Source organism: Melospiza georgiana, chromosome 13 (assembly GCF_028018845.1).
Source record: "Melospiza georgiana isolate bMelGeo1 chromosome 13, bMelGeo1.pri, whole genome shotgun sequence".
NCBI lineage: Eukaryota > Metazoa > Chordata > Aves > Passeriformes > Passerellidae > Melospiza > Melospiza georgiana.
The window spans coordinates 14,941,149-14,967,896 of record NC_080442.1 but is presented as its reverse complement, the minus strand read 5'-3'; the positions used below and the strand labels follow the sequence as shown (position 1 = coordinate 14,967,896).

General features: G+C 53.3%; 1 protein-coding gene across 1 annotated transcript; it reads left to right on the top strand.

Annotated features, from left to right (window-relative positions):
* Positions 1 to 250: 250 nt before the first annotated feature.
* RGMA (repulsive guidance molecule BMP co-receptor a) lies at positions 251 to 25,583 on the top strand. Its single transcript, XM_058033091.1, has 4 exons — positions 251 to 486; positions 7,484 to 7,599; positions 19,707 to 20,218; positions 22,424 to 25,583. The coding sequence occupies exons 1-4, from the start codon at positions 473 to 475 to the stop codon at positions 23,117 to 23,119; spliced, it is 1,338 nt and encodes a 445-aa protein (XP_057889074.1). The 5' UTR covers positions 251 to 472; the 3' UTR covers positions 23,120 to 25,583.
* The last annotated feature ends 1,165 nt before the right edge of the window (positions 25,584 to 26,748 follow it).

Genomic DNA, 26,748 nt, shown 5'->3' with positions numbered 1-26,748 from the left:
GGGGCTGTAACAGCGGAGACCCCCGGCCCCCACCTTTCGCGGGGCTGCGCCTCCCTCGCTCCCTCCCTCCCTCCGCCGCTCCTCGCGAACGACGCTGCCCAGCGTGCGCGGAGGGAGGAGGGAGAAGGGAAGGAGGGAGGAGGGAGGGGACCTCCCTATCTGGCTCTATCTCCTCGGCTGCCTCTCACATGCTCCGGGAGGGCGATGCGGCTCCCCGCGTCCCGCTGAGCGAGGCCGCCTGCACCCCGCCGGGGCTGCCCGCAGGGCGGGGGGCTGCCCGCGCCCCTCGGCCTCCAGCGCCCCGCCACCCCCGCTGACGCCCGTGGGGGCTTTTACTCTTTTATTTCATTCGGGTTTTATTTTATTTCGTTTTTTATTTTTGTTTTATTTATCCCTCTTGGAAAAAAGAATATTAAAAACAAAATAAAAGCCGCCGCTGCCTGCACCGACCCCCGCGGGGCTGGAGAGGCTGATGCGGCCGCCAAGGTAAGCGGGGAGGGGGCTGGGGACCCCCCGGCCGCATGTCCCCCGGTTCCCTGCATGGCCCTTCCTCCTCCGGACCTGTTGAGGCTCCCGGTCCCCTCCTGGCTCCCCCTTTCCTGGCCGTTTTTATGAAGAACCTGGATTATTCCCGTTTCCCCCTGCCCGGCTCGGCGCTAGCTGGCATGCATGAGGTTATTCATTTATCCTCCCTTCTGATGGTTGCCACTAAAGCTGCTCCCTGCTGCGCTAAGTCAGTCGAGTAATTCCTTGCAGACCACTGATGAGAACTGTAAACATCCTCCCCAATATTTCCCCCTTTCCCTCGGATTGCTCATCCCGGGGCTGATCGCGGTTATCGAGACCGGAGCGGGGACACAAAGCTCTCCCCTGGTTCCGAAGTGCCTGGGGGGTTTAGGAGCCCCGAGGGGAGGAGGGCGGGGGGCGACAGCTGGACAGATGTGGGACACGGCTGGGACGGGCACATCTGTGCGCAGGGAGAGGATGGGCAGCTGGAGTGCGCCAGGGCAGCGGGAGCGACTCCGTTCCTGATGTCCTGAGCCCGTAAATCGCCCAAAAATCTCTTCCAGCAGACGGAGGGGACAGAATAAAGCCCCCAGACAGGACAGGTCAAATGCACCAGGCAGAGCAGCCCCTGTCCGAGTTTCCCCTCTGGGACATGCACGTTGCCCTTCCTAAAAATTCCATATATTTATGGAAACCGGGCTGCGTTTGCAAGACAGGTGCTTTTTGTTGTGGTGGTGGTTGTGAGGCAGGAGATGAAAGTTTGGTGTTGTTTTGATGTGATTCTTGATTGCTGCCTGTTGGAGTAATTGCATCGCAATTGCTCAGAGGTAGAATCAATTTCCCCAAATTGAGATTTTAATGGGAGCTCGCAAACTGCTGTTATGTCATGTGGTTTAAGGCGGCGTTGGATTGCATTTATTTTATAAACTGGATACTTTTGCAGGCGGCGCAGGGATAACAGCACCACCCAGTGGGGCCGCAGCCCCGGCCCAGCCCAATCCCAGTACAGGCCAGTACCAGCGCAGTTTATCCCAGTCCCAGCTCAGCTCTAGCCCTGCCTTAGTCCCAGCTCAAACCCCGGCCTTAATCCCAGCCCAACCCTAACCCAGCCCAGCCCCGAGCCAGGCACGCCCGGGACGACTCCTGGTGCCAACTCCACGATGCTCCCTCTTCACAAAAACTCCCGTTTTTGTTTGCCAAAATACCCACAGAAGTGCTGGATTAAAGTTGTTTGGGTTTGGAGGTTTTCCCCCCATAAGAAGGAATGTCTCTTTCTCAGATATTCAGGACAAAGTTTTAAATCAGCTGAGGTCGCTGTCACTCAGTGCCTCACAACTGAGAATGCAGGAAAGGCATCCTGTGTTGGGTTGTATTTCTGGCCACTGCTGATGCAAATTGACAGAAGGAGAGCTGGCAAGGCTGATTGGGTTTCACAGAGCTTTTTCCAGAGGATCCTTCAAACAGCCCTTGCTCAAAGGGCTGCAGATGTAGGCTTGCAAACATTCAATGCCATCTCCCACCTTTAAATAGGATGGAGGAGATGTCCTTAGCTGACCTGTCAGTCAGAGGAGGGGAATTGGTGAACTATGTTTGCACTTTCTCGACATGTCAGGAGCTTTTAAAAGAAAGACTGTCCCATCACACAGACTGGCTTCTGTCTCTGCTGATAAGCACCCTGTTCTCTGCAATTCTCCTGGTGTCCCTGCCCATGGCAGGGGAGTCAGAACTAGATGTTCTTTAAGGGCCCTTCCAACTCCAACCATTCTGTGATTCTGATCATTTTTTGGCAGTTCAGACTTACCCATCTTTTCTGCTGAGCTGACATTTGGCCATTTGAACTTGCTCTAAGGAACCTCCCAGGCCATCTTCTATTTTTGCTTAGAAGGGAGCCCGGATGTGAAGAAGATACACTACAGAGATATTGCTTGATATCTACCCCAAAGAGGAGACTGGGCCAGGCAGACCAGCTCCCTGCAGAGAGTGAAATACACAGCTGGTGAATTCCAGCCAGCCCTCCAAACACTGAGGAACAAGGGATGGTTACATGTTCCCATGTGCAGGAATTAGGCCTTGCCCCCCCAGGGCTTTGCCAGTGAGGGAAAGGGAGAGACACAAATGAGTGTTAACAAGTTAAAAAAAAAAAAAAAAAAGTCAGTGTGATGAACTCTATTTGCCTTAAAATAACCCTGCTTGTTTTGTTTTCTGTCATGGGTAAGACTGGAAGTTTTCCACCAGCCCATCTTCCCTTCCCCTTATGCAGCCTGGCTGTTTCTCAGCATTTAGAGGTGATTTTTATGGCTGTGGGCTTGGAGCAGGCAATTTGAGGAGAGAAGGTTACCCACTGTGACTTCAGTGGGGGTTGCTGATAATCAGTTAATCTGCAGATGCGAGGATGCAGGTCAACAAAGAGTTCTTACATTTCATTTACTGGTGGCACAAAGATGTAATTTTTTTTTCTGCCTTTCACAACCGGCCTCTTTTTACACAGCCAGGTTGGTGAGGCTGATGGAAAGGAGGATTTAGATAAACCAACAAACTCCTCTCTGCACTTTGCTATGCAGGAGTGGGTCACCCTTCAAAGCCCAGCTCTGTGCCATCCCCTCTGCCTGCCCCATCCTGCTGATGCCAAAGTTCAGTGCAGGGCACTAAGGAGATCTCAGGGGGACATTTTCCTGCTCTACCTGCAAGGAAATATTGGTAGGGAAGAAGTTTAGAGGCGTATTTGGCAGTTTGGAATGATTAATAAAAGGAAGGTATTTAAATTTAATTGCAGATATTAGATGCGGCTGTTACTGCAGAAAGATGTTGGGGGATTTTTTGGTCTTCTTATTCAGGGGGTGTTTTTCTTTAGTAAGAGAATTGTTCAATGCACAAGTGTTTGCTTTTATTTTCACAAACATTTTGGGATCAGTCATCAAACCTCTCCAGGCAACAACTTGGGGGTTTCCGTTCCAGACTTCCTTTCTTCCTCCTTTAAGGAGCAGCTTGCTTTTTTGCTGCTCACCCCAAACACACACATCCCTGCAGAGCATTTCAGGATTAGCTTCCTGCAGGAGTGATTATGGCTTATCCCAGACAAGCCACAAGTTGAACACGGTGTCCTGAGGCAGAGCAGGAGTGTGGAGATAGTGGTGTGAAAAGTGGCCGCACAGAAAGTTCACGGGAGAGTCAGGAGCAGACCAGGAGCCCCGACATCCACTCCTCTAACTACCAGTTGCAGCCCTCAGAAATACCCATGTTTACTATTTTAGCCATATAATTACAGGTAGTGAATGATTCCATTAGGAAGGCTGTGAGGGCAGCCCTCATCTGCAAACCTCTGGCTTCAAATCAGCCACACTCACTCAGCCCCACTGAAGCCCACAGCCACGCAGGGCAGAGAAAAGGAAAGTTCAGCCCAGCTGAGTGTCCCATGGGATCTGAGACTCCTCCAGCATCCTGCAAATGCCTCGGAGAAGGCTGTGATTTACATGTCAGCCCTCCACAGTGACAGCAAACACGACAACAAGGTGCAGATGACCACGGAGGTGCCTGCGCCCCGGAGCTGAGCCGCTGCCGTGGTTGCATGTCAGCGGTGGGTGGTTTCCCACATTCTGTTTGCAAGGAGCATCAGGCTCAACCCTGCCTGAACAGGGAGTCCTGCATGGGCTTTGAGAAGGAAAGAAGTTGGGGGAAAGGCGGTAACTCCACATTTCCAAGCCTAGCCATCCCCATAAAGCAGGGCACAGATTTGAATTTCGCACAGCGCCTGATTCAGAAGTGATTTAAAGTCCAAAGATTTGATTCAGCTAAACAGAAAGGTGAAGTTTATTTCGAAACCGTGTAAGGGGGAGCAGGATTTCAGAAACACACCTTATTTGGGGCCTTTTCCTCCCCGAAGTTACGGTTTGGACACATCTGTTGTTTTCTCCAGCGAAATCCGCTGCTTTGATCAGTGCCAAGAACAGCAATCCCATTTGCAATGCATGATGCAACGGAGCAAAATCAAGGAGAAATTTTTACAAACTGGAGCCAGGGGCATCCGACCGTTGCTTTATGGCAGCACCGTTTTCCCTACACCAAAGGCAGAATTTCCATCAAGGGTCTTATTTTAACTGTAATGCCTCAGACTGGATTCCAGGCTATCACTGCAATGTGTCAGCCTGCCCCAAAACGGCAATACCAAAGTGGTGCTTTAGGTCAAATCATCAAAGCAGCCTCGCAGCAGCTATTTAACAGCTGGGTTTTAAAAGTTCGTAATTCAGATGTTTTTTTTTTTAGTTAAACAGATCGTGTTAGATGTCATCAGCCAGGATAACAGCAGAAATTATGCTTTTTATTTTGAAATGAAAGCAAAAGTCGCATTGCAAGAGGAGAGGGTGGGAGCAAGGGGAAGGGGTTTGAGGTCTGGAACGCCATCCCCTGGATCTCCCCCCGTTCCCTGGGCTCTCCCCAGCTCACAGACCCTCTCTCTCCTCCTCCTAGGCCCCTTCCAGCTCCAGCTGCCTACACATCCCATCAGCAGGCATTTCTTCTTGGGTGGTAGGAGCAGCTGGCAGGGTTTGGACATACTTGCCCCTGTTTGACATCCCCCACAAAGAGGTGCTTCGAGTCGGCGTTCCTCCCACACTGCCTCTGCTACAGGTCTGGATCCGGCCTGCCAGCTTTCATCTCCTGCCCAGCTCTGCCCACTCTGGCAGCTCCTCTGCACACAGAGCTCCCTCTGACTTTAGTGGACACCATCTGAGCACAGCTCTAGGACCAGCAGGACCAAAGCAGATATTCCGTTAGGCAGGCAGGGCCACAGGATTTTTGGATCCCATCTGGGTCCCAGATGGAAAAGCTGCAGTGTTTTAATTCCTGTTGCAGCTTTGCAGCTTGGATAAAGCTCCAGAGAAGCTCCTCCTTCTCTGGAGGCATCGGGGCTCACTCCCCTCATGGAGAAATAGATAGGTGTTAAAAGATATCTTTGCTTCTTGGATATTTATTCCCATCTCCTCTTCCTCTTTCTATAGAGAAATAGATATGTGTTAAAAGATATCTTTGCTTCTTGGATATTTATTCCCATCTCCTCTTCCTCTTTCTATGGGATATTTGTTGTACTGGATTGCAGATTCAATCCATGATAGGAAGGAGATCACAAACTGCTATTAAAAATTTCAAGCCACAGTCACTCAAAAAAGCATCCTTAAGGATGTTTATGAGCTAGAAGAGGAGGTTTCCAAGAATAATTAGAAGAAATGTCAAGGAGTATCCCAACCTATCCCAACCCGCAGGAGGAAAGAAGCATGGTCTTACAGAGTTGGGAGAAGGGTGGTGTGAAACAACCAGCATCCTTTTATTCTTTGCATAAGAACCCCAAAAGAAAGGAGATGAAACATCCGGATGGCAAGGGGACACGCCATCAAAGGGGAGCTAATGATCCAAAACAGGGAAGTCATTAAAGCCTACACCCGTGGGCACCCTCATTCAGAGGTGGTCTTAGTTCACTGTGGCTAAAACATCCCTCAAGGGGAATTGTTAAGAGATCCAAGCTAAGTGGATGCCTTCCTCCCAGCCTAGCCCTCTCATGGGTGGCACAGACCCCTGTGATGGTGGGGATGCAGATCCAGTCTGCTCACCTCCACACAATGTGGCATTGCAGGAGGGAGAAAAGAGCAGGATCTTGAAACCCAGCAGGCAAACGCCTGTGTGCTCCAAGCTGCTGTTCCATCTGATGGCCTGTGAGCAGGCAGGGCAATCCCAGGGTTGGTGCCTGCCTGGGACCGCCCGGAGGGTCTCTAAGGGAGGCTTAAAAGTGAGACCCTGGGACAACCCTACCAAGATAATGAGTGAGACTTTCCCCCAGTGAACATCCAGGTCTGTAAGTGCAGAGGAGGCAGTGGTGGTGGCCCTGAGTGAGTTTAGGTATTGTTATTCATCTCCATCGGTCCTTGGTGGGCTGGCAGCTGGATTTGGGCACCTGACAGCCATGCCCCTATGTAAGGAGTGCCAGTCTGGTGATAAGGATCTATAAGAGTTGCTGTTTCTGAGTCACCTGGGGTTACTTCACCGCTGCCAGTGCAGGTGCGGGTGAATGACCTGGAACTGTTGTGAAACTCTCACCTACCATGGTGCCAGGGCTGGGAAGATATGGAGGAACTCCATGTGCTGGGGGAACACCATCCCCCAGCAGGCTGGAGACCTCAGTGATGCTGTCACAACCCCTACCCTGCATCAGCTGCCTAAAGCCTCCCTGCCTCAGTTTCCCTCCTGTGCTGTACCACAGCCCCTTTACCCCAACCTGCTTAATTTTTGGGCGCAGGATCCCAGGGCCAGGTTGCCTTACTTAGATCAAAGGGCTCTTAGAAAGACCACGAGAGAGGGGCAGGGAAGGCACAGCGTGTGTTGAGACCCGATGGGGTGGGAGGAAGCCCCTCTCCCAAAGTGCCACCGAGCTGCGATGCTGGCACACATCCCGTTACCCATCCTGTGTGAGACCACCGCCACCCCCTTCCCTGGGGGCACACACAGCAGATCTCGGTGGCCCCATCCCCATCTCCAGCCCCTGTTGCGGTCCCTCCCCGGCTCTTTCTGGCCGCTCCTCCCAGCCGGGCTCCCATGGCCGCGGCCGCTCCCGCCCCTTCCCGCAGCATGGCCGGGGAGGCGGGCGCGCTCGGAGGAGGAGGCGCAGCGCAGGATGCAGGCATTGGGAGGCAGCGGGATGATTGATGGCTGGGGCTGGGCTGGAATGGGAGGGGACGGAGAGGAGGAGGAGGAGGAGGAGAAGAAGAAGGAGGAGGAGGAGAAAAAGTCTGTGTAATCTTTCAGTGCAGAGCCCGGAGCTGGGGCCGCCCGTGCCTGCCGCGCTCCGCGGAGCCATGCGGGGATTTTGATTTCATTTTTTTCCCCGAAGTTCTTTCGATTGATTTATTTTTCCCTTTTTCCCTCCCCTTTCCTCTCTCCCCTTGTCTTTTTTTTTTTTTTTTTTTTTTTCCTTTTTAAACTCTTCTTCCAGGGAGAGGATAGTGGTTAAAGCTCGAGCTGGATGGATGGGTATGGGGAGAGGGGCAGGATCCACAGCCCTGGGACTTTTCCAAATCCTCCCTGTCTTTCTCTGCATCTTCCCTTCAGGTAAGGAACAGCCTCTTTATTTTGCAGACTTTTTCCTTGTGTTTCTGGCAGCCCTTGGATCGCCGCCCCCGTTCCCCTGTCCCTGGGCCTCTTTCCCTCTCCCTCTCCTCGCAGCAGTTTGCCACATGTTTAAAATAAGCAAGTGGGGCTCGGTTTTGGTGCGTGCACCCCCAATTCCCCGCTCCCCAAGCAGTCGCGGTGGGTGTTTCTCCTTGACCTCATCTTCTTTGTCTCCCCGCTCCTCATCCCATAAGGAAGGAGATGGTGGAAATCAAAGCGGCGAAGGCAGCCGGGAGGAGGGAGGTGCTCCTGACAGCGCCAGGTTACCTCGCTCTGCCCTTCCCGGCTGCCGCGAAGGGAAGGGGGGACACCGGTGGGGTGACCCACGTATGAGCACCCCCACTGGAAATTTCTACCGTGGGAGCGGTGTGTGCTCCACGCCGCGAGCCCCCGCGGCGGGCAGAGGCGGGGAGCGGTGTCGGAGGGGCTCGGGGGGTGTTTGCGGTGTGGTTTGGGGTCTGTGGGGGCCCGGGGGTCGCACCCCACAGAGCGCGGGGGGAGCGCGGCCGCGGGGCGCACCTGGGCGGGCGGGGGATGCGCGGGCGCTCCGGGCGGCCGCCCCTTCTCGCTCCCCGCCGCACGGCTCCGGGGGCTCGGCAGCCTCGTTTGCTCGGAGAACTCGTCCCTGCCTGGGCCGGGAGCTCTTGTGCTGTCCGAGGGCGGGATGGCAACCAAATGGTCCCGCGAGCATCGGCACCCCCGGGCCGGCCGCTCGCACCCGCCGCGGGGCTCGGCCCCCCCGCCGCCCCCGGCCCCGATGTTTGTATTGTGTCAGAAAAGGGGAGAATTTCAGAATTACAGCTGAAAACGCCATCTGTTTCCAATGAATCCCCCATAGTTTTTCACAATGTTTTTGGCAGATCTCTGCCTGCAAATTCCTTCAAGCCCTGAGTGCTTGTTTTTGTTGGGGGAGGGGAAACCCAGTCCACAGAGGCGGATTTGTTCCTTCCAAAACTCTCCAGTTTCTTTACCTCTTTTTTTTTTTCTTTTTTTTTTTTTTTTTCACTTGCAAGGGGGGAAAAAATTGAGAGAAAGCAGGAGGGCGAAAGAAAAACTCGAAGGCTTAAATCTCCCTATCTCCCTTTTTGTTTTTCTAAAACTTTCATTTGTAAAAAAAAAAAAAAAAAATCTAATTTATTAATTTTAAAATCTCCTCTGCCTTTCTTTTGCATAACCGTAGGTGAAGTAGTCTTGCACACACATGTAGGAAATAAATAAATAACTGCTTTACGCCCTTCCTCCCATCTTTGCCCTCTTCGCCCTCTTCCAGGAAGACCTTTTCAGCGCTGCCCTTAGCACTGAGGTGTCTCTCTGGACCCCACTCTTCCCGTGAACCTTCCCAGCAGGCTGGAAGCTGAACCCCCTGTTTCTTGGGGTTTTTTTTTTCTGGAAATTCTGGAGCTGCTCCCTTATGTGTTGCTTAACGCCCTTTTTGGAGCGGTTGAGTTGCAGAGCGTCGAGGCTGTGAGATTTACGGTGCAAGAAAGAACTTGATAGGAGATCTGGCTGGCTGCTTTGTTTGATTCTCCCTTCAGCAGTCAAATAAGGTGCAAAGAACTGGCAGAACGAGGCGATCCAGAGCCCGCGGGAGCGGGGCGCAGGCGGAGTCGGGGCTCCCCGTGCCGTGGGCTGCGAGCAGGCTGGGGGCTTTTTAAAAACCTTTGTGGGTGGGAAGGTAGGGAAAAAGGGGGGTTTATTCCCTGCCGTGTCCTTTTTGCCCCTTTTTCCCTATGCTTCCTGGGAATGTGTGGGTTCCCAGCAGGTTCGCAGCACCAAGGAGGCTGGGAGCTTTTAAAAAACCTTTGTGGGGTGGGAAGGTAGGGAAAAAGGGGGATTTATTCCCTGCCGTATCTTTGTTGCCCCTTTTTCCCTATGCTTCCTGGGAATTTGTGGGTTCCCAGTACCAAGGAGCTGCTTTATGGGTGGGAAGGTAGGGAAAAAGGGGCGTTTATTCCCTGCCATATCCTTTTTCCCTATGTTTCCTGGGAATTTGTGGGTTCCCAGCAGGTTCGCAGCAGCAAGGAGGCTGGGGGCTTTTTTAAAAGCTTTTAGGGGAAAAGGGGGATTTATTCCCTGCCTGATCCTTTTTCCCTGTGGTTCCTGGGAATTTGTGGGTTCCCAGCAGCACCAAGGAGGCCTCGCAGCCCTCCTGGGAGCCCCAGGTGAGCAGGGCCGCTGGAGGCTGCCCAAGCGGGCGCTTGGCGTGTCAGATCAGTGCCTTGCCGAGTCCTGCCCTATTTATTTATTTGCTTAACCCCCCCTGCGTTCGCAGCCCGGGCTGGATTCCCCCTTGTGCTGCTCTCACATTGGTGGCTTCGCCCTGCTGCCTCCTGGGCATCCCGTGCCCTTGGGCTGGGTGCTCTGGCCGTAGGTCAGCGTGACCGTGAGGCAGCAGGGGAAGGAGGTCTGGGCAGAGCACGCCACTGGCTCATTGTTTCCTTGGCAGAAATTCTCCTTGGAGCTTGTGCCATGTCCCAGTGTTGGATGCTCATGGGTGCTCTCCCAGCTGAGACCCTGATCCTCCTGGGTGAACCAAACCTGTGCCTCCCAGTACAGGCTGTGCTTCGTTTTCTTGCAAATCCTTTTGTACTTCCAGAATCTGGCCCTGGGTGTTTTTGCCCCAGGTGTGGCAGGCTCAGGTTTGCTTTGGCTTTCCCTGTTTGTTTCCAGCTTGGCTGTTTTGGCTGTAATACACTTCTGCCTCCATAAAAATTTGGAGTTTTCTGCTGTTGGTCCATCCAGACAGTGCAGTGGTTTCCAGATAAGGATCCAACCTTATTGAAGGGTTGTCAATAAATGGCTTTTGTCTCAGCAGCAGGGAGCTGATGGCAGCATTAAGCCAAAATTGAGATGGTTTAGAGGCTAAAATAACCCCCAGAGTGCTGTGAACATGGAGCCCATCCTGGGGAAGGTGGAGGCAGGGGAGGAATGCGCCTGTGCGGGATGTTGTCAGGGCAGAGAAGAAGGGAGGGATTCAAACGTAAACCTGGAAATATTTTGGCTTCCCTGTTTTGTTGCAAGCTTGGAGCTGGTCTCGTACTTGGAACAGGGAGTTCTCTGCCATTGCCAGCAAGGCACGTTGTGGGGCTGGAAGGAGGCGCCTTGTTTTTGTTGTAGATGGGGTGGATATGTTGCTTTTTTCCACAGAAAATCGTGGAATTCCTGGCCCTTGGTTGCTGGGCACAAGGCAGTGTAAGAGTGACTTTGGGTTTATCATGGGAACAGTGGAGGTTTCTTTCTCTGTGGCATGGACAGCTGTGCTGAGTCGGATGTGCACATGAAAGTGCTCACAGGGCTGGGCAACCATAAAAACTTCCTGACCTGGGGGCTCTTCTTGGGCTGTGCCCTGACCTGCTGTCCCTGGAGAGCCAGGCTGCGGCCCCAGTGACAATGAGCTTTGTGGTCTCTCTTCTGGCTCCCTGATGGGCACAGCCCATAAAGCATCCGAAGGCTCTGGCGTGGCAGTGTGTGGCCCAAGCAAGCCCCTCCTCAGCCCGTCAGTCCTTCAGGGGATCCCACAGCCAAGCCCTACTGCTCCCAAGGGATAAGTGTTGGTGAGACAGTGAAAGAGGTCAAAGATGAGGGCTTTTGATCCATCTGGATGAGTTCGATTTGGTCTGATTTGCTTTTCCTGTTGGAGCAGACACCAGACTTGGAGTAAGGAGGAGTGTAGGAAGCCAGGACCAAAAGAGCCTCAGGGTCTCAGGTGGTTGGAAGAGGGCTGAGGTGAGCTCAGGGCTGCTGGGATCCAGGAGTGATGTGTGCTGGGGTGATGGAGAAAGGGTTTTGGGGAAAATGGGGGTTGCATGGAGATGCAGCTGTGGTGGGCAGATGAGGGGTGCCCTGACCTGTGTCTGGCTGTCCTTGCAAATCCCATCCTGATGCCACAGATCAGGAGCGAGCTGTGCAGGCAAAGTCCTGCCTGACCGTGCACAGCATCCAGAGTGCACTTGTTAGAGGAGAGCTCCTAAATGCCTTTAAAAAGCTCTGTAGCCTGCACTTGGCAGCTACTGGGATGAAAAGAGGAGGATATTTATTCCCTTGTCTGTGAGCTCTCAAAATAACAGTGCGTTCGATTGTAGCCTCAAGATTGCTTTGCACTCAAGTGCAGCCCGGCTGAGTAAATCACTGCTCCACCAGCTGAAATTCCTGCAGCAAGGGGGAGAATTGAATTATAGCCAACTGCAAAACCAGATGCCATCCCCTTGATGAAGTCATCGGGCTCTCACTGCAGAGAACAAGCTGGCTCCGACACACACACACAGCCCTGGTAGGCGCAGACTGAGCCGCCCTGTCTGACTCTGCCGTGGTGTGTGGGGTGGCCAGGGTCTCATGTCCCCACAGCTGCTGGGACAGCAGGTCCTTCAGAAGGGTGTCAAGTCCCACTTTGTACTGCATGAGCATCCAGAAGTGTTTTGCCATTCAGTTCCCAGCAAGCAGAGCTGTCCCTGACGTACAGGTTTTATGGGTCAGGCAGAGAGCAAGCTTCACTTGAGGCCAAAGAATTTTCTCCTCCCTTGGTTTCCTTTCCTTCCTGGACAGCTGTTGACTTTGGTCCCCAAAGCCTTAGGAATGATCTATGGCATTTTGGGTTTTGGACAAGCTACCTTTTTCTCCTGCTGTGTGACACACTCCAGCTGGCCCTTTCTGAGATGACAAGGGCATGTGGCAGGACATGACTCCAAACTTTGCCAGCCCACAGTGATGAGAAAGCATCGCTGTGCTGGGATACAAGTGGGGGAGCAGTGGGACTGGTGGAGTGGGTTCCAGTTAGAAAGTTACTTTTTCTTCTTAAATTTAAAACCTGAATCCAGGAGAGGCAGCATTTAAAAAGCAAATAAACCTCTGAAGGTCTGTGGCTGTGAAAGATGAACAGGCTCTTGTGGCTTCCATGGGGTATGAGCGATGGGGACGGAATCTGGTGCTGGGTGGGAGCCCAGCCTGCAGGAATGGATCCACAGGGTCCCCTGCATCCCCAGGTGGGGCTCCAGCATCAGTCAGGTGTCTTGATGGGCTGGTGGGGCTGCTGCCTTCCAGCCGGGCAGCTGCCACCCCACGCCCTGCGCAAGCCAACGCCTCCGATTGAGATGCCGCAATTTTTTGGCAGACATCTAATTGTATAAATTTGCCTCATCCAGATTTATGTGCTCCGGGCTTTTCTCCATCTCCTCGTTTTGTATCTCATTTACCTCTGCGTTTGAAGGGTTGAAATTTCACAAGAGCACAGCGGGGATGATTATTCCTAGAGGGAATCCACACCTGTGAGCAGAAAGCGTTTCCCTGCCAGCCCCACCACGGCCCGGGCGAGGGGGAGGAGGGCGAGGGACCCGCTACCACACCTGGGGGGCCCCCGGGCACTGGTGGGTGGCAGCGCTGCCTTCAAAGGCTCCCTGGGAAAACAGCTTTGGCGTGGGGAGAGAGATGTCTGCTGGAAACCTGAAACACTCGGCGGTGGGGGTGGCTGGCAGAGGTGGCCTTATCCAGGGACCGCTGCTCCAGAGGGATGGGGACATGAATGGCTGAGGAGGAAGGTGAGGGTGCTGCTTCATGCAGGGCATGAGAGTGCAAATTCACCTCTTTTCCCACGATGTTCATCTTGGGTGAAAGCCTTAACATCCTTCAGTGTCCTCATCTCTAAACTGGACCATTTGCCTGAGGAAATTTACCAGCTCTTGGGAACTGTTGGTGAAAGTGCCCGGGTGCACTCCCAATGGGGAAAGTCAGGTGTGCAGCTCCAGAAAGGCTTCCTAGCCTGCAGCACCCTGTGCTGCTGAGACCCAGCTTTGTTAGTGCCCTTCTGCAGAAGAGGAGTCAGAGATCACTGCCTTATCCTTCCCTCCCTGCTCATCCTCCATCCACCAGCTCATGGAAGAGTAAAACCTGAATCTCCTGAACCACCTAATGGCACAGCTTCCTCTGAGCAGGCAAAAGCTCAACAGCTGAGGCAAAGGCAGCACTGAGGCCCAAATCCCAGGAGGAAGATTCAAGAACAAAGTCTGTGATTCTGTTGCTGTGCTAGTTCCCCCTCTCAGCCCATCTGAACTGCCCCACTGAACTGCCCAAGGTTTGCTGGTAGTTCTCCGAGCAGCACGGCCCTGGCTGGCAACTCCATGGGTGTCTGCTCACCCTTTTCATGGATGCTGAGGTGAGCCTGGAGGAGCATTGCTGGCTGGGGGCTGGGAGAGCTGCCCTGGCTGGCGCGGAGCATGCCGGGTCAGCCGAGAGCCGAGTCTGGAGCCAAAAGAGCTGACTAAGTGACAGCAGCGATCAAGGGCTCCTTCGGCGGCGTGCAGCAGTTTGTGCTGGAGCTGCTGAAGACACTGACTCTGCTGGTTTCCTGCCTGTACTTGCCCCGTGTCTCTGTGATGCCTGCAGAGGAGAGATGGGGGGCCGTGAACTCAGTGCTGAGGACAGAAAGGAGGTGGCCATGGCGGGTCCTCTGGATGATTTAGTGATTGACACGGGCTGAAACGAGAAAAATCCTTCTGTGTCCATCTTCTGACTTCAAGGAGCTGGTTTCTCCTTCCTCCAGCATCCTCTTGAGCAAGACAAGGACTGGGTTTAAGGAAGCTGCATGGTTTGAAGTGTGCTCTGGGGTACTTCTAAAATCACTTTATCGTACACAAAGTAGGGCCTTTGCCTGGATTTAGTGCATTCGCTGCTTTTGCCAGTGGAAATGAGCACATATCCCCGGCCCCAGCGTGGAAGGTGGCCCCTCCACCCCAACCTCCCAGCGCACAGCCTTGCAAAATAGGAGCCTCAGCTCTTTAAGAGCTCAGGTTTATTTTTCTCCTCCAGTCCCCTCCTCCTGGTCCTCCCCCCACTTCAGTGCAACTGAAACCTGATCTAATCCCTTTGCACATGGGTAATTTATTGGTCTATTGGGCTTTTCTTGATGGCAAATTGCATTGTCTTTCTTCCTGGGTTGAGGCTTTGGAGCAGTTTGCTGCATTCCTGCAGCTCTTTTCTCAGGGCTGATCTTTCACACCCCCTCTGAGCACAGTCAAATCAGTTTTATTGGGCCTCTTTGTTATGCAAACAAGGCAATAATAACCAGGCTATTATTCTGCAAGATTGTGCTTGATTAACAGTTCAAAGGAGGTCGCTGGAAGAGCCCGGCGCTGCCTTCCCGCACAAATCCTTTCACCGAGGCTGGGTCAGGTGGCCCTTGGGTCTCGCTCGCCCCGCGGTGCCCCGTGGGGTGCGGCAGAGCTGTCCCTGCCCGTGACATCCCATCCATCAGGGCTGCCCCGAATCGCTCCTTTCTCTCCCTGGTGTGACAAGGCGCCGGCTGATCCGTGTCATAAAATAGAATCGCACAATGATTTGAGTTGGAAGGGGCCTTTAAAGGTCACCCCGTCCAACCCCCCTTCCATGGGCAAGGACGTCTTCCATCTCCAGGCATGGGACACCCACCACCTCTCTGGGCAAGCTGTGCCAGTGTCTCAGCACCCTAACTGTAAAAAAATTCCTTCTTTGTATCTAATCTCACAACCCTCATGGGCATCAAATGTGGGTCCAGCATGGCCACCATGAGGAGTGGCTCATGGGGACAACCCCTGGGACAGGAGCAGCACGAGGGGCTGCATACAAAGCACAATGTTCATTCCCACAGTTTTTGCTGGGGACCCCTGATACCTTGCTGGAAGCAGTCTCTTGTGCCGTGTTTTTAAGGAGCACTGTGATTTATATATTTTTTTTAACACTTTTGGGGTCGTTTTCATGCTGGTGGTGACTGCTGTCTGCCTGTGAGCAGAGCAGCCCACATCTCCTTGAAGCTGGCAGATGTTGCTGGTATTTAGCACCTTGGAGAATCGTGCCTTTCCTATTGAGGTGTCAGCATAAATATGTTTATTTAGATTACTTAAATAAATATGTGTTTAGGAGCCTAAGTCAGGGTGCTCAGATCTGAGGCCAAAGGTAATTACGTTTTACTGTGTTCTCCAAAAAGGCCCTTTACTGCCTGTGTGAGGCTTGCACATCTACACTTCAATCCATGTATTTGGAAAAACGCGGGATGATGTATTTGCATCACATGTGGGTGATGAAATACTTTCCAGCCCGTTAGGAACCAAGAGGATATTAAAAAACATTGCTTAGCAGTGAACACTTTAAAATTAACAGGTCTGGTGAATGTGCATTCAGGAGTCTTAAAAGAATTGGCTTTTGCTTACAGAAATTAATTTCCAGTAATTCTCTTTGTTACAGGAATTACAGGAGAACAGATGAAATGTTGGTTTTGTGCTAGTTTTCTATAAGAGTTTGATTTGGGTAAATGAAACCCAGGTTACTTGACACCCACTGAAAGGAGAATAGGGGGGCACTGATAATTAAATGCTGTTAAAGTTAGATGTGTGCATATGTTGAAACATTTAATTTGACATCAGGTAATGCAGTGTACTGATGATGAGGGCATCTGATACCCCAGAGCCCTGAGTGTGTGTTTGGTGGTCCATGGCATGTTTTTGAATGGAGGACCAGGGCTTTCCAAACCAGGAGCTCAGGGAAAGGTCACAATTCATTCATTGCCTGCTCAATGGGATGTCCTGGTTAAAGGGCTGACCTCGGCAGAGTTGTGAGCGTGTTTTTATCCCCGTATCCTGTCGGGGTGACAGGTTGTGCAGGAAACAAGGCTGCTGGAGGGAGATCTGATGGTGGGGCTGGGCAAACACCTTCCAGCGAGAACTTAAAAGTGCAAACCGTTTAGCTTATCTTGGGGATTGACAAGGGACTTGATTGCAGTGTGTAAATATCTTTGTGGGAAACACACTCGTCACTAACGGACCTTTTACTGCTTTGGAGAAAATCGCTGGTTCTTTTTATGTCCTTACAATGAAGTCAGATAAAATCCACTTAGAACCAAGACCCGTGTTTTGTGGAGGTGATAAACTCCTGAAACAGCCTGCCCGGGAACGGGGTGGCTTTTCAGTGGGCGCAGACCTTACGGGAAATGTCCCTGAACTGATGGGGGAAATGGGAGAGGGCTGTCCTAGTCCAGGTGGTTTTCTGATTTTTTTTTCTGGCTTTAGCTTTCTGAAACCGTCGGTTTACAGACAACAAAGGAAATTTTGTTCTCTGGTTTGAGTGGCACCTTTCAAGGCCTTGAAAGAAAATCATGGGGAGGGTTGGGAGGTGGCTTGGAGGGGTTGAAATCACCTGTGTGTGAGGTGAAGGCTGCTCTGCCTTGGACAAGAAATCACCCAGACCTGGGGATGTCTCACAGACCCCAGGAGAGCCTTGCTAGGTTCCTGCTTGAGAGGGATTTGTTTCCATGCTAAGTCATCTGTGGTTGAAAAACAGAACCATTGTGAGTCGATGGAAAATAGATTATGCGAAATTGAATAAACATCGTTTCTTGGCCAGGGTACAAATGAGCCTGCACCACTGTGCCAAAGCTGCTGCCAGAGGGGACGAGGCAAGGCTGCTTGGGAGGGGTGAGGGTCGTGTTCGCTTTCCTCCACCGCCTTTGTCAGCTGTGCTCCCTCCCCAGCAGCGTGAGGGGTTTGCACATCATGGGGGTGGCTGGGGAGGTGTCCGTGGAAAGGCCAGGCACACACAGGCCCCGCTCACACAGCGCCGGGGCACCTGGATTGGGAGATCTGGCCTTATATGGGGCCCTGAGCGAAACAGCCAGAAGGGGCTCGGTGCCAAAAGAGCAGCGATAACATCGCAGGGCAGAACGCTCCCCCTTCAGGCTCAGGGAGGAAGGAGATGGGCTTCCCTGCCCTCCCTTCGCTTGGGGCTTTTTAATTCAGGACCTTATAAAGTCATGTGTGACCCCGGGCAGGGCAGCAGTGGGGGATGCTCAGCTGGATGCGGGGGGCTGTTCAGCAGGGTCCTCTCTGTCCGGTCTGCATCTCCTCATCCAAGCAAGCCCTTAAAGAACAAGAAGCTGTGGGTTTGTTCGTACTAAAAAAATCCTCTCTACACAGCAGCTGAAGGGCTGGAGCAGGCAAAGTGCTCTGCAAGCTGCTCCCGGGATGACGGGATGCTTTGTGTCGTGCGTCGTGGTGCCTTGCTGGGCAGTGGGGTGTGTGTGGCTCCTGCGTGTCCAGGGATGTGTCCTCCAGCTTCTCCTGGGGCTGTGCAGGCAGGTCGGGCTGCAGTGACAGCACCTTCTGCCACAGGGAACCCCAAGGCATCCTCAAGCTGCACATTAACATAACAACTAGGAGAGCAATGACTTTAATTGCCTGATGCCACAAGGGTTTGGGATAACCGGCAGTGGTGGCACTGGTCACACTCCTGCCGTACCGTTTTGACTCCTGCCTTCCATTATGACAGTCCTGGAAAACCACACTCCTGGCATGAACAAGAGAGGGATGTGAAATAATAAATATCTTTAAATTTGACCCCGACATGCACAAATATGAGCCCATGTCCCAGGTCAGAACCTTGTTGTTGAGTCACCTCTGGTCAATGATGAGTTAAAGGCTTTCCACAGAGCTGCTTGCAGGTTTAAGTGGGATGCTGCCAAGACCAAACAGCTCCCGGGTTCTCGGTGCTGTTGCTAGCATCTGAGTTTATTAAACATGAATTTTAAAACTGTGAGGAACCTGTCACCATTTCCTATTTGCACTTCAGTCTTCTTCAAAACAGAGAGGAGACTGGCTTGTTTCTCACAGCCGAACTGCTCAGTGTTTTATAGTCTTAAGTCTCCCTTTCTGATTTTCCAGCACCAACTCTGTTTAGGTTTCCAGCACTGTGATGTTTAAAACTCAAACATACTGTTTTCTCTGAAACAATACTGGGTTTTGTAACTTTCTTTCTAAACAAATCTGAGATACTTTTGGCACGGATGCCCTGCCAAGCTCCTTCTAAACAAGCCCCAAGACAGGAATATATGGGTACGCCTGCAAAAGGCACCATGAAAGCATCTGGAAATGGTGGGGCTTGTCTTCTCCTCCTCCTGCTGCCTCTTCTGCCTGAACCCATCCTGTTCCCAAGCGCTCTGAGGGAGTCGATTAAGAGGAGAGGAAGGAAAATGCCATGAATTTTAAGTAGTGTGAGCCTGGGTTCACCCAGCAAGAGTCCAAATTGGCAGGGCCAGAGCAGCGTCTGCGACATTCAGCGATGGCCATGTGCTTTTCGCACAGCTGCTTTCAAGTCTGCTCTGGGGAAAGCCACACTGCCCCAGGGAGCAGACATTGTGTTTCGGGGGGAAGAAGCAGGATCTGAATTTTCTTTGCCTTCCTGTGCCTTGCCAGGAAGCACCAGGGCTGCGGCTGAGCCCGGCAAAGGCCCTGCAGCCTCTGGCTTTGCTCCGCCTGGGCAGCGCACGGCGGGTGGGAAGGGAAGGGAAGGCAAGGCGGGGGCTTGCTGGCATCCCTGCACCTGCTGTGCCGGTTTTTCTCCTCCATCTCTTGTTCTCTCTCAGCGGGCCGTGGTGGGGAACGGGCTCCCAGGGCTGGGCAGAGCCGCACGGATGTCAGGAAAGAGGGTTTTTGGCTCCTGTTTCTTTACAGTGGCACAGGGATGAGCGCTGCAGCGTCACCGCTCTGGTGATGATGGATGGCTTCTGGCTGTGCTGCAGGGTGGGTCGTGGCACTGGTCCTGCTCTAACCTGGGCACAGTGCTTGTGATGCTGCTCTGTTTTCCCAAGCTCATAAAGGAGGAAAAGGGAGAGAACTTTGTGCTGGTAGAGATCAGTCTGGAACACAGTGCCACAGTAACTCAAGCAGCACAGAGCTTAGAATGTCAAACCCTAAAAGGGCATTAAAAACCCCATTGCATTAATGATGCTCCCTTATCACTGCTTATGAATATATCCCATTCTTCCACACCATGGTTTCCCCCCATTATCATTCATCTAAAGGCTGCATGTTCTTTCCCTTTTTGGCTTCAATTGGGGCAGATCCTGTTGGTTTCTTCGGCTTTGATGCATGAGAGTTGGGTCATGTGAGAGGGTCACGTCTGGTGAGCGAGACCCCGTCACGCGGCCGGGCCGGTGTCATGAGTTTGGGCAGCGGGAGGAGGACGCAGCCTCAGGATGGGCTAGAGTTGGGCAAACCAGCACTGATCCCCTTGTTTCTGTTGCCCTCCCACAGTGACATCTCCATGCAAGATCCTCAAGTGCAACTCTGAGTTCTGGGCGGCCACGTCGGGCTCGCACCACCTGGGCGCGGAGGAGGCGCCCGAGTTCTGCACGGCGCTGCGGGCCTACGCGCACTGCACGCGCCGCACCGCCCGCACCTGCAGGGGAGACCTGGCCTACCACTCGGCCGTGCATGGCATAGACGATCTCATGGTGCAGCACAACTGCTCCAAGGATGGCCCCACGTCCCAGCCCCGCCTCCGGACATTGCCCCCCGGGGACAGCCAGGAGCGCTCCGACAGCCCCGAGATCTGCCACTACGAGAAGAGCTTCCACAAGCACTCGGCCGCCCCCAACTACACCCACTGCGGGCTCTTTGGGGACCCCCACCTCAGGACTTTCACGGACACTTTCCAGACCTGCAAGGTGCAGGGGGCTTGGCCACTCATAGACAATAACTACCTGAACGTGCAGGTCACCAACACGCCTGTGCTGCCTGGCTCCTCGGCCACCGCCACCAGCAAGGTGAGCCTTGTCCCCCTGGGCAGAGGTGGGCAAGAGCAGAGAGGCTTCAGAGCAGCCTTTCTTTCCTTTGTGTCTTCCTCCATTTCCACATCTCCTTGGGGAGGGCAAGACAGAGCATGAGCTCCTCTGAATTTGAATGTCTGTCCCTCAATATCCATCCTTTTTTTGTCCCCAGCATTCACTGAAATGTGGTTCTTGTTGAGCACATCCAGCCCCGTCACAGCAAGCAGGCTGAGGTGTTGCACCTCAGGGGGCCTCCATGGCCAAGCCAGGTATTGCAAATTAAGAGGACTCCCACCTTGGGATTGCTGTGAACAGCCACATCAGGAATGATGCTGGCATCTCTTGGGGGACCCCCAAAGCAGACCCTGGACTGCCCTCCAGGGAGACTCCAGCTTGCAGGAAAAGCCTGGAGGGAGCTGAGCTCCTCACACTGCCTTCCCCTCTAGCCAGGCTTGTAATTGTCTCTGTGGTTTGCAGCCAAGTCAAGACATATTGTGGGGAACAGTCTGTACTGGAGGTGCTTTGACAGACTAAATAAACATCCTGAAGATACAAGGCAAACACAGCGAGCCTAAGGGAAAGTGTGCTGCTGTGATACAGCAGGACTTGTGTGTCACAGGCTCAGCTTCAGGAGGGACCTGGAGCTGAGGAGCTGGTGTGCTGCCCGTCATGTTAAAGCTCTAAAGCTAACAGGGCACTTTTTGTGCTAAAGAAGGAGGGAGGCTCAGCAGGAGGCATGCTCTTGCTTTTGGAAAATGTCCTGTCCCACCATGTCTGGGAGTTCTGCTTCTCCCTGTGTGTGGGGAGAGGAGAGAAGCACGTGTAGGACAGGGGCTGCTTCTCTGCTCTCATGTCACCCCTTTATGCTGAGCTGGAACTGGCAGTGAGGTTCTGACCCGTCCCAGATAAACCCCCTAAAAGATACTTATCTGATGTCCTTACCTGCTAAAACACATCAAAACCTGCTGAAGGTTGCAAGGAAGTCTGCCTTGAGGAAAGTGGTCCTTAAGGATCCCAGGACCTGCTGGGATCGCAGGATCACCATCTTAATTGAGCTTTTCTCTTCTTATCTGCCTCAGAGGCTTGTGGTGAGGAGGGATCAGTCATGAGATCTGCAGCGTGAGTGTGGGAAGCACTGCTGTGGGCACTGTGCTGCTGGAAACCATGGGAGCACTCAGTCCTTGGGGCTCTGTGTGTTCTCTGCTCTCTTCTCCAGCCCCACCCCACTCTGGCCAGGTCTCAGTCTCCCCATTCACAGGGCCCACATGGCAGGAGATCCTCTTTGCCTCTTCTCCCTCACGGGCAGAAAGGTGCTAGAGCAAATCTGCAAGAGCTGGAAGAGGAAACATAGTTTGTACTGTTTGTACATGCAAATTCTACTCATTTTCCTCCCCAAGTCTTCCCTCCAAAAGCCAGGCCAGCAAGGGAAGAGCAAGCACTGTGAGGTCCTTCTCTGGAAGGGGCCTGTGTTTGAGCCCAGCCAGGGGTGAGGAGGCATGTTGGGCTATGTTTGTGTCATAGAATCACAGATTCATTAAGGCTGGGAAAAACCTCTTAAGATTGAGTCCAACCATTAACCCAGCAGTGCCAAGGCCACCCTGAAGTCACCCCTAGAAGGGCCACCCCACAGGAGCAGGCTGAGCACATGTGTGCCTGTGGGGCTGAGATGGAGCAGGACGTGTTTGAGGGCCCATGGGAGAAATCCTGTTGGTCTGCACTTGGTTAGGGAAACAAATTGGTCCAGCCCTTGGGATGTAAATGCCATGGGAGTCAGAAGAGAAGCTCCACCACCTCCAAGGGAGTCAGGGCTCATCCCTGCTGCCATCTGCCAGCCCTGGAGGCAACGCAGTGCTGCGTGCACGGGCATGCTGCCACAGGCCTGTGAGCTGGGATACTCCACCCAGCTCCAGCTGCAAGGAAGCTCCTCTGCTGGGCCTGGAGATAACAGGCAGATCCAGGTGGTGCATTCAGTCAAGCCTCTGGGTCTTGGATCTCTACACAGTGTTCTCACCCTTTGGCTGGACAGGATCACCATGTCTGGGGGGCTGAAAGTCAGGGCCACTTCTTAGGGTGAAGGACTGTGAGAAAGACGGTCATGTTTCTGTCTGGACTGCATCCAGCCCTTCCAGCTCCCACCCCACTGCTGGCTGCTCTCAGGCGGTCATCACTGGCTGTAACCATGCTCATTTTCCTCCCCCACAGCTCACCATCATCTTCAAGAGCTTCCAGGAGTGTGTGGAGCAGAAAGTGTACCAGGCAGAGATGGACGAGCTCCCCGCCGCCTTCGTCGACGGCTCCAAGAACGGAGGGGACAAGCACGGGGCCAACAGCCTGAAGATCACGGAGAAGGTGTCGGGCCAGCACATCGAGATCCAGGCCAAGTACATCGGCACCACCATTGTGGTGAGGCAGGTGGGCCGCTACCTCACCTTCGCCGTGCGCATGCCGGAGGAGGTGGTCAACGCCGTGGAGGACAGGGAGAGCCAGGGCCTCTACCTGTGCCTCCGTGGCTGCCCGGCCAACCAGCAGATTGACTTCCAGGCCGTGCGCTCGGCCCAGGCCACGGAGGGCCGGGCCCGCAGGAAGGGGCCCAGCCTGCCCGCCCCGCCCGAGGCCTTCACCTACGAGACGGCCACGGCCAAGTGCAGGGAGAAGCTGCCCGTGGAGGACCTCTACTTCCAGTCCTGTGTCTTTGACCTCCTCACCACGGGGGATGTCAACTTCATGCTGGCTGCTTACTATGCCTTTGAGGACGTGAAGATGCTTCACTCCAACAAGGACAAGCTGCACCTCTATGAAAGGACACGGGTGCTGAGCCCGGGCAACACGGCGCCCACGGGAACGCATCCCGCCCTCTGGGTAGCACTGCTGTGTTTGTGTTGGCTGTGCTTGTTATAGAGGTTTGCTCCTTCACACCTTGGAGAGAAGGGAAAGGGGAGCAGGAGGCAGCCAGAGATGAGATGCAGGTGTTGGAAAACGAGAGGTTGGACATCAGAGCCACGTGGGTTGTCCTCAACTCAGTCTCTCTCTTGGTGCAAGTCCTCCACCTTCCCAGCTCTTGCCTGGGAGGAATGTGCTGCCAGTGGGACCAGACAGGAGTTTTTGCTGGACTGGACCTTGTCTGGACCTTGCTCACTTCCCCCTCCTCCTGCTGCCATTCGAGGGGGTGCTGGGGAGCCCTTGTAGCACTCCCCTGGTCCCAGCCATGCACATGGTGACTGTGACACTGGCGTGTGTGAACGTGGCTTTGTCTGCAGAGAGCAGAGCCCACGAGGAGGGCACGGAGCAGTGAGACAGGACCAGCACAGCAGGGCAGGATGTCCTGCTCACTGGGGCTGGGCTCTGCTTTTCCTGCTTTGCCCACAGCCCTGCTGTTGCAGAAGGTGCTGCAAGGGGCCCGAATGGTGGGCAGTGATCCCACGCTTGCTTGGCTGCTGGTGCCAGGCACCTTCTGGGTGGAAGGAGCACACGTTCCTCAAGCCTTGGCCTGCATTTTTTGTGGTTCAAAGGCCTCCCCTGTTTTAGCCAGTTCACCTGGCTGATTTCACTCAGTAGTTTTACTCCTGTCTCCCTTGTCTCTGCCTGGACCCACCGTGGACTCTTGATGGGAACGGGAGAAACCTGGCCAGTATTCAAGGGGTTTCTGCAACTTCTGCCCAGCATTGGATGAGTTCCTCACACCCTGGTCACTCCCTGGTCCCCTGACACTGGCAGCAGGGTGGCTGCTCAGTGAGAGACCCAACTGCACCTCCCTCCAGCCCCTCCCTGCCTGTGGCTCAGCCCTGGGATGGAGCAGGAGCGTGGTGCTCTTTATTTTTGCTGCTAGGTCTCTGCTCTGCTCCCCATCCTGGGGCCGCGACTTGCAACCCCATTGCAGACCAGTTGCACCTTAAGCCCTTGAGGGCTTGAATCAGAAATGGGGCGATGTCAGAATTCAGCCAGGAGATGGGATGCAGCAGAGGACCCCCCCAGCTGCCTCCTGATGTCTGTTCCCTGCCTCAAAACCATCCATAATCTCCTTCCCCCACCACGTAGTGCTGCCCATCTCCTCCACTCCGTGTTCCTCTGTGGTTCACCCCATGGCTCACTGAACAAACATCAGGACCACCTTTGGTCTGCGCCTTCAAGACCTCCTGGTGGGTTTCCCCCGCCTGTCCTCAGGGGGAAGTTCCCAGAAACAAGCCCCAAAACACACATCACACTTGGGGGCACCTCCTGCTCTCAGAAGGGAGGTCTCTGGGCGTGATGAGACAAGCTAGCACCAAAAGAGGTGGGAACAGGCTTGGTTTGGCAGTCTGAACTGGTGCCAAGAGGCAGCCTGGTGTAAATACTGAACATGACTATTCATTGTGTCCTTACAGCTCTAGAGCTCCATTTGTAAAGCAGCAGAGAAATGCAAACTTGTGTCAATTGATGTAATTTATATTGTCTCTTTAATATATAGAGCCCTGGCATTGATTTCGTGTGACTGTACAGATGAAAAGATGTAATTGGTTTTTAAATGTTTAAGGAAAGAAAAGAAACAAAAAGATGTGTTTACTACTTTGCTCCTTGCTTTGTTTGCTGATGCCCCAGATACTCTGTTTAGGGAGATTTTGAAATAAGGATATCACAGTTTGGAGGTGCTGAGGGGAGCAGCCACTGGACCACAGCACTGGACAGTTTCATTTCCCAATGCACTAATGCTCAGCCAGGCTGATTTGGACTTTCTTTTCCCTTTGTTCTGGAGAAAACAAATTTTTATATTCCCTAGAAGTTTAAAACTCACCTTTTAAAATACAAAATATCTCTCTGGGCAAAGGTTTACCCCACAGCTCAATGCAGCTGTGCACAGCCTCCCTCTGAGCACACAGTGCTGCTTTAAAGCTGCCTGAGCTGGCCCAGCCACAGCATGCCAACAGGTCAATTATTCCCTTAAGAGCTCGCTTTCCTATAAAACAATCACCCCACAGCATGGCACGCTGTGGTTTAGGGACAGTTTCCATCCAGGGAAAGTCTGGTTATGGCTTGGCTCATTCCCTCTGTCCAGGTGGGTGCTCCAGTGGTGGCTGGTGGTGTGAGGTGGTTGTTGGGGTATCCCTGTTTTAGAAGCAAACAGTGAAGCACTTTATTTTGGTTGTGTTTGACCCAGTTCTGGTTAAAGGTGAAGTGTGGCCAAGAAGGACCCGATACTTGGAAACAAATAAAACAAAAAAAAAATACATAGGCAAAGGGGGGACATGCTGAAAATGCCCCCCCAGCTCCTCCCTGTGCTGAGACCCACGGGAGTGTCACCGCCTGTAAATACTGTAAATTATTTATTGAGAGAAACACAAGTAAAGTTTGAGGTTTTTTTGACAATAAACGAGTGGGTCTCGCTTTGTTCCCCGTGTGTGTTGCCTGGTGCTGTTCCCCACTCACTTGCCCCATTTCTGTACTCTGAAAGCAGATCTCTTCCACCTGAAGGACCCTCTGACAGCTCATTTCTGTCCGGAATCCTACTGAGAATTTCACTCTGGAGTTCAATTTATGAGAAAATTAAAAAGGGGATGGAGGTGAAAATATAGGTAATAAACCATTAGAGCCCCGTCTCTCTGGGAAGGGAAATGTGCAGCAATGGGGTCCCAGTGGGTATCACCACCCTTCACTGCTCACCACGGCAGATTGGGGTGTGCATCCCAGTAATGGTAATTCTTCCCTTTGTTGGGCAGCTCTCCTGTCCCAGCTGGGTTTGTTGCTGCCCTCTAATGAGGAAAAACAAAATTGCATTTTTTTTCTCCTGTTAAATTTTTCGGTTTTGAAATCTGAAAGGACTCATTGTCCCAGCAGCTGGGGACAGGGAGATGCTGAGGGCAGGTGGGACACCCACGCCAGCTGAGAACACATGGATATGGATGAATCCATGCAGTGATGCCCAGCACCAGAGATGTGACTGACATCTGGCTTTCCAAAGCCCAGAGAACTGGCAGTATTTGGGAAGAGCCAAATCCGCTCTCTCTGCCCATCCTTGCATGGGAGAAATGGCTAAATCTGAAAATTCATCTACAAAGTGCCCAGAGTGCAGGGGCCAGGTGTCTCCCTTACTGTTCTGCTAGGAGGTCACCAGTTGTGCCCTGCTGTCCAGCCTGGGACAGTGAGCAGGCAGCCCCTGCATGTTCCAGTGGGGCCAAGTGCCGATGTGACCCCTGATGCACACCGACACTCTGTCCCCATTAACCACACAAGGCATCAGAGCATCCCCAGGAGCCAAGTGGGGATGTGCAGGGACATTGGTGGTGGCAGTGGTGGCCTGGTGGCACCTGGGAGAGGTTCAGATTGCTCTCCAGACCGTGTTGAGGGCTGGTGAGGGGGCAGCCCCTGCGGGATCCAGGGTCCCATACCATCACTCTGTGATGGGCAGCAGCTCAAGTGCCACCACCTGGGGCCTGAGCCCCACTTTGGCTGTGCCTGCCCATGCCCTGGCCTTTGGCCACTGTCCTGGGCTCTGAGTGCTTGGGGTGAGGCAGGACCAGCTGTGCAGGAGCAGCCACAACTGCAGAGTGATGTTG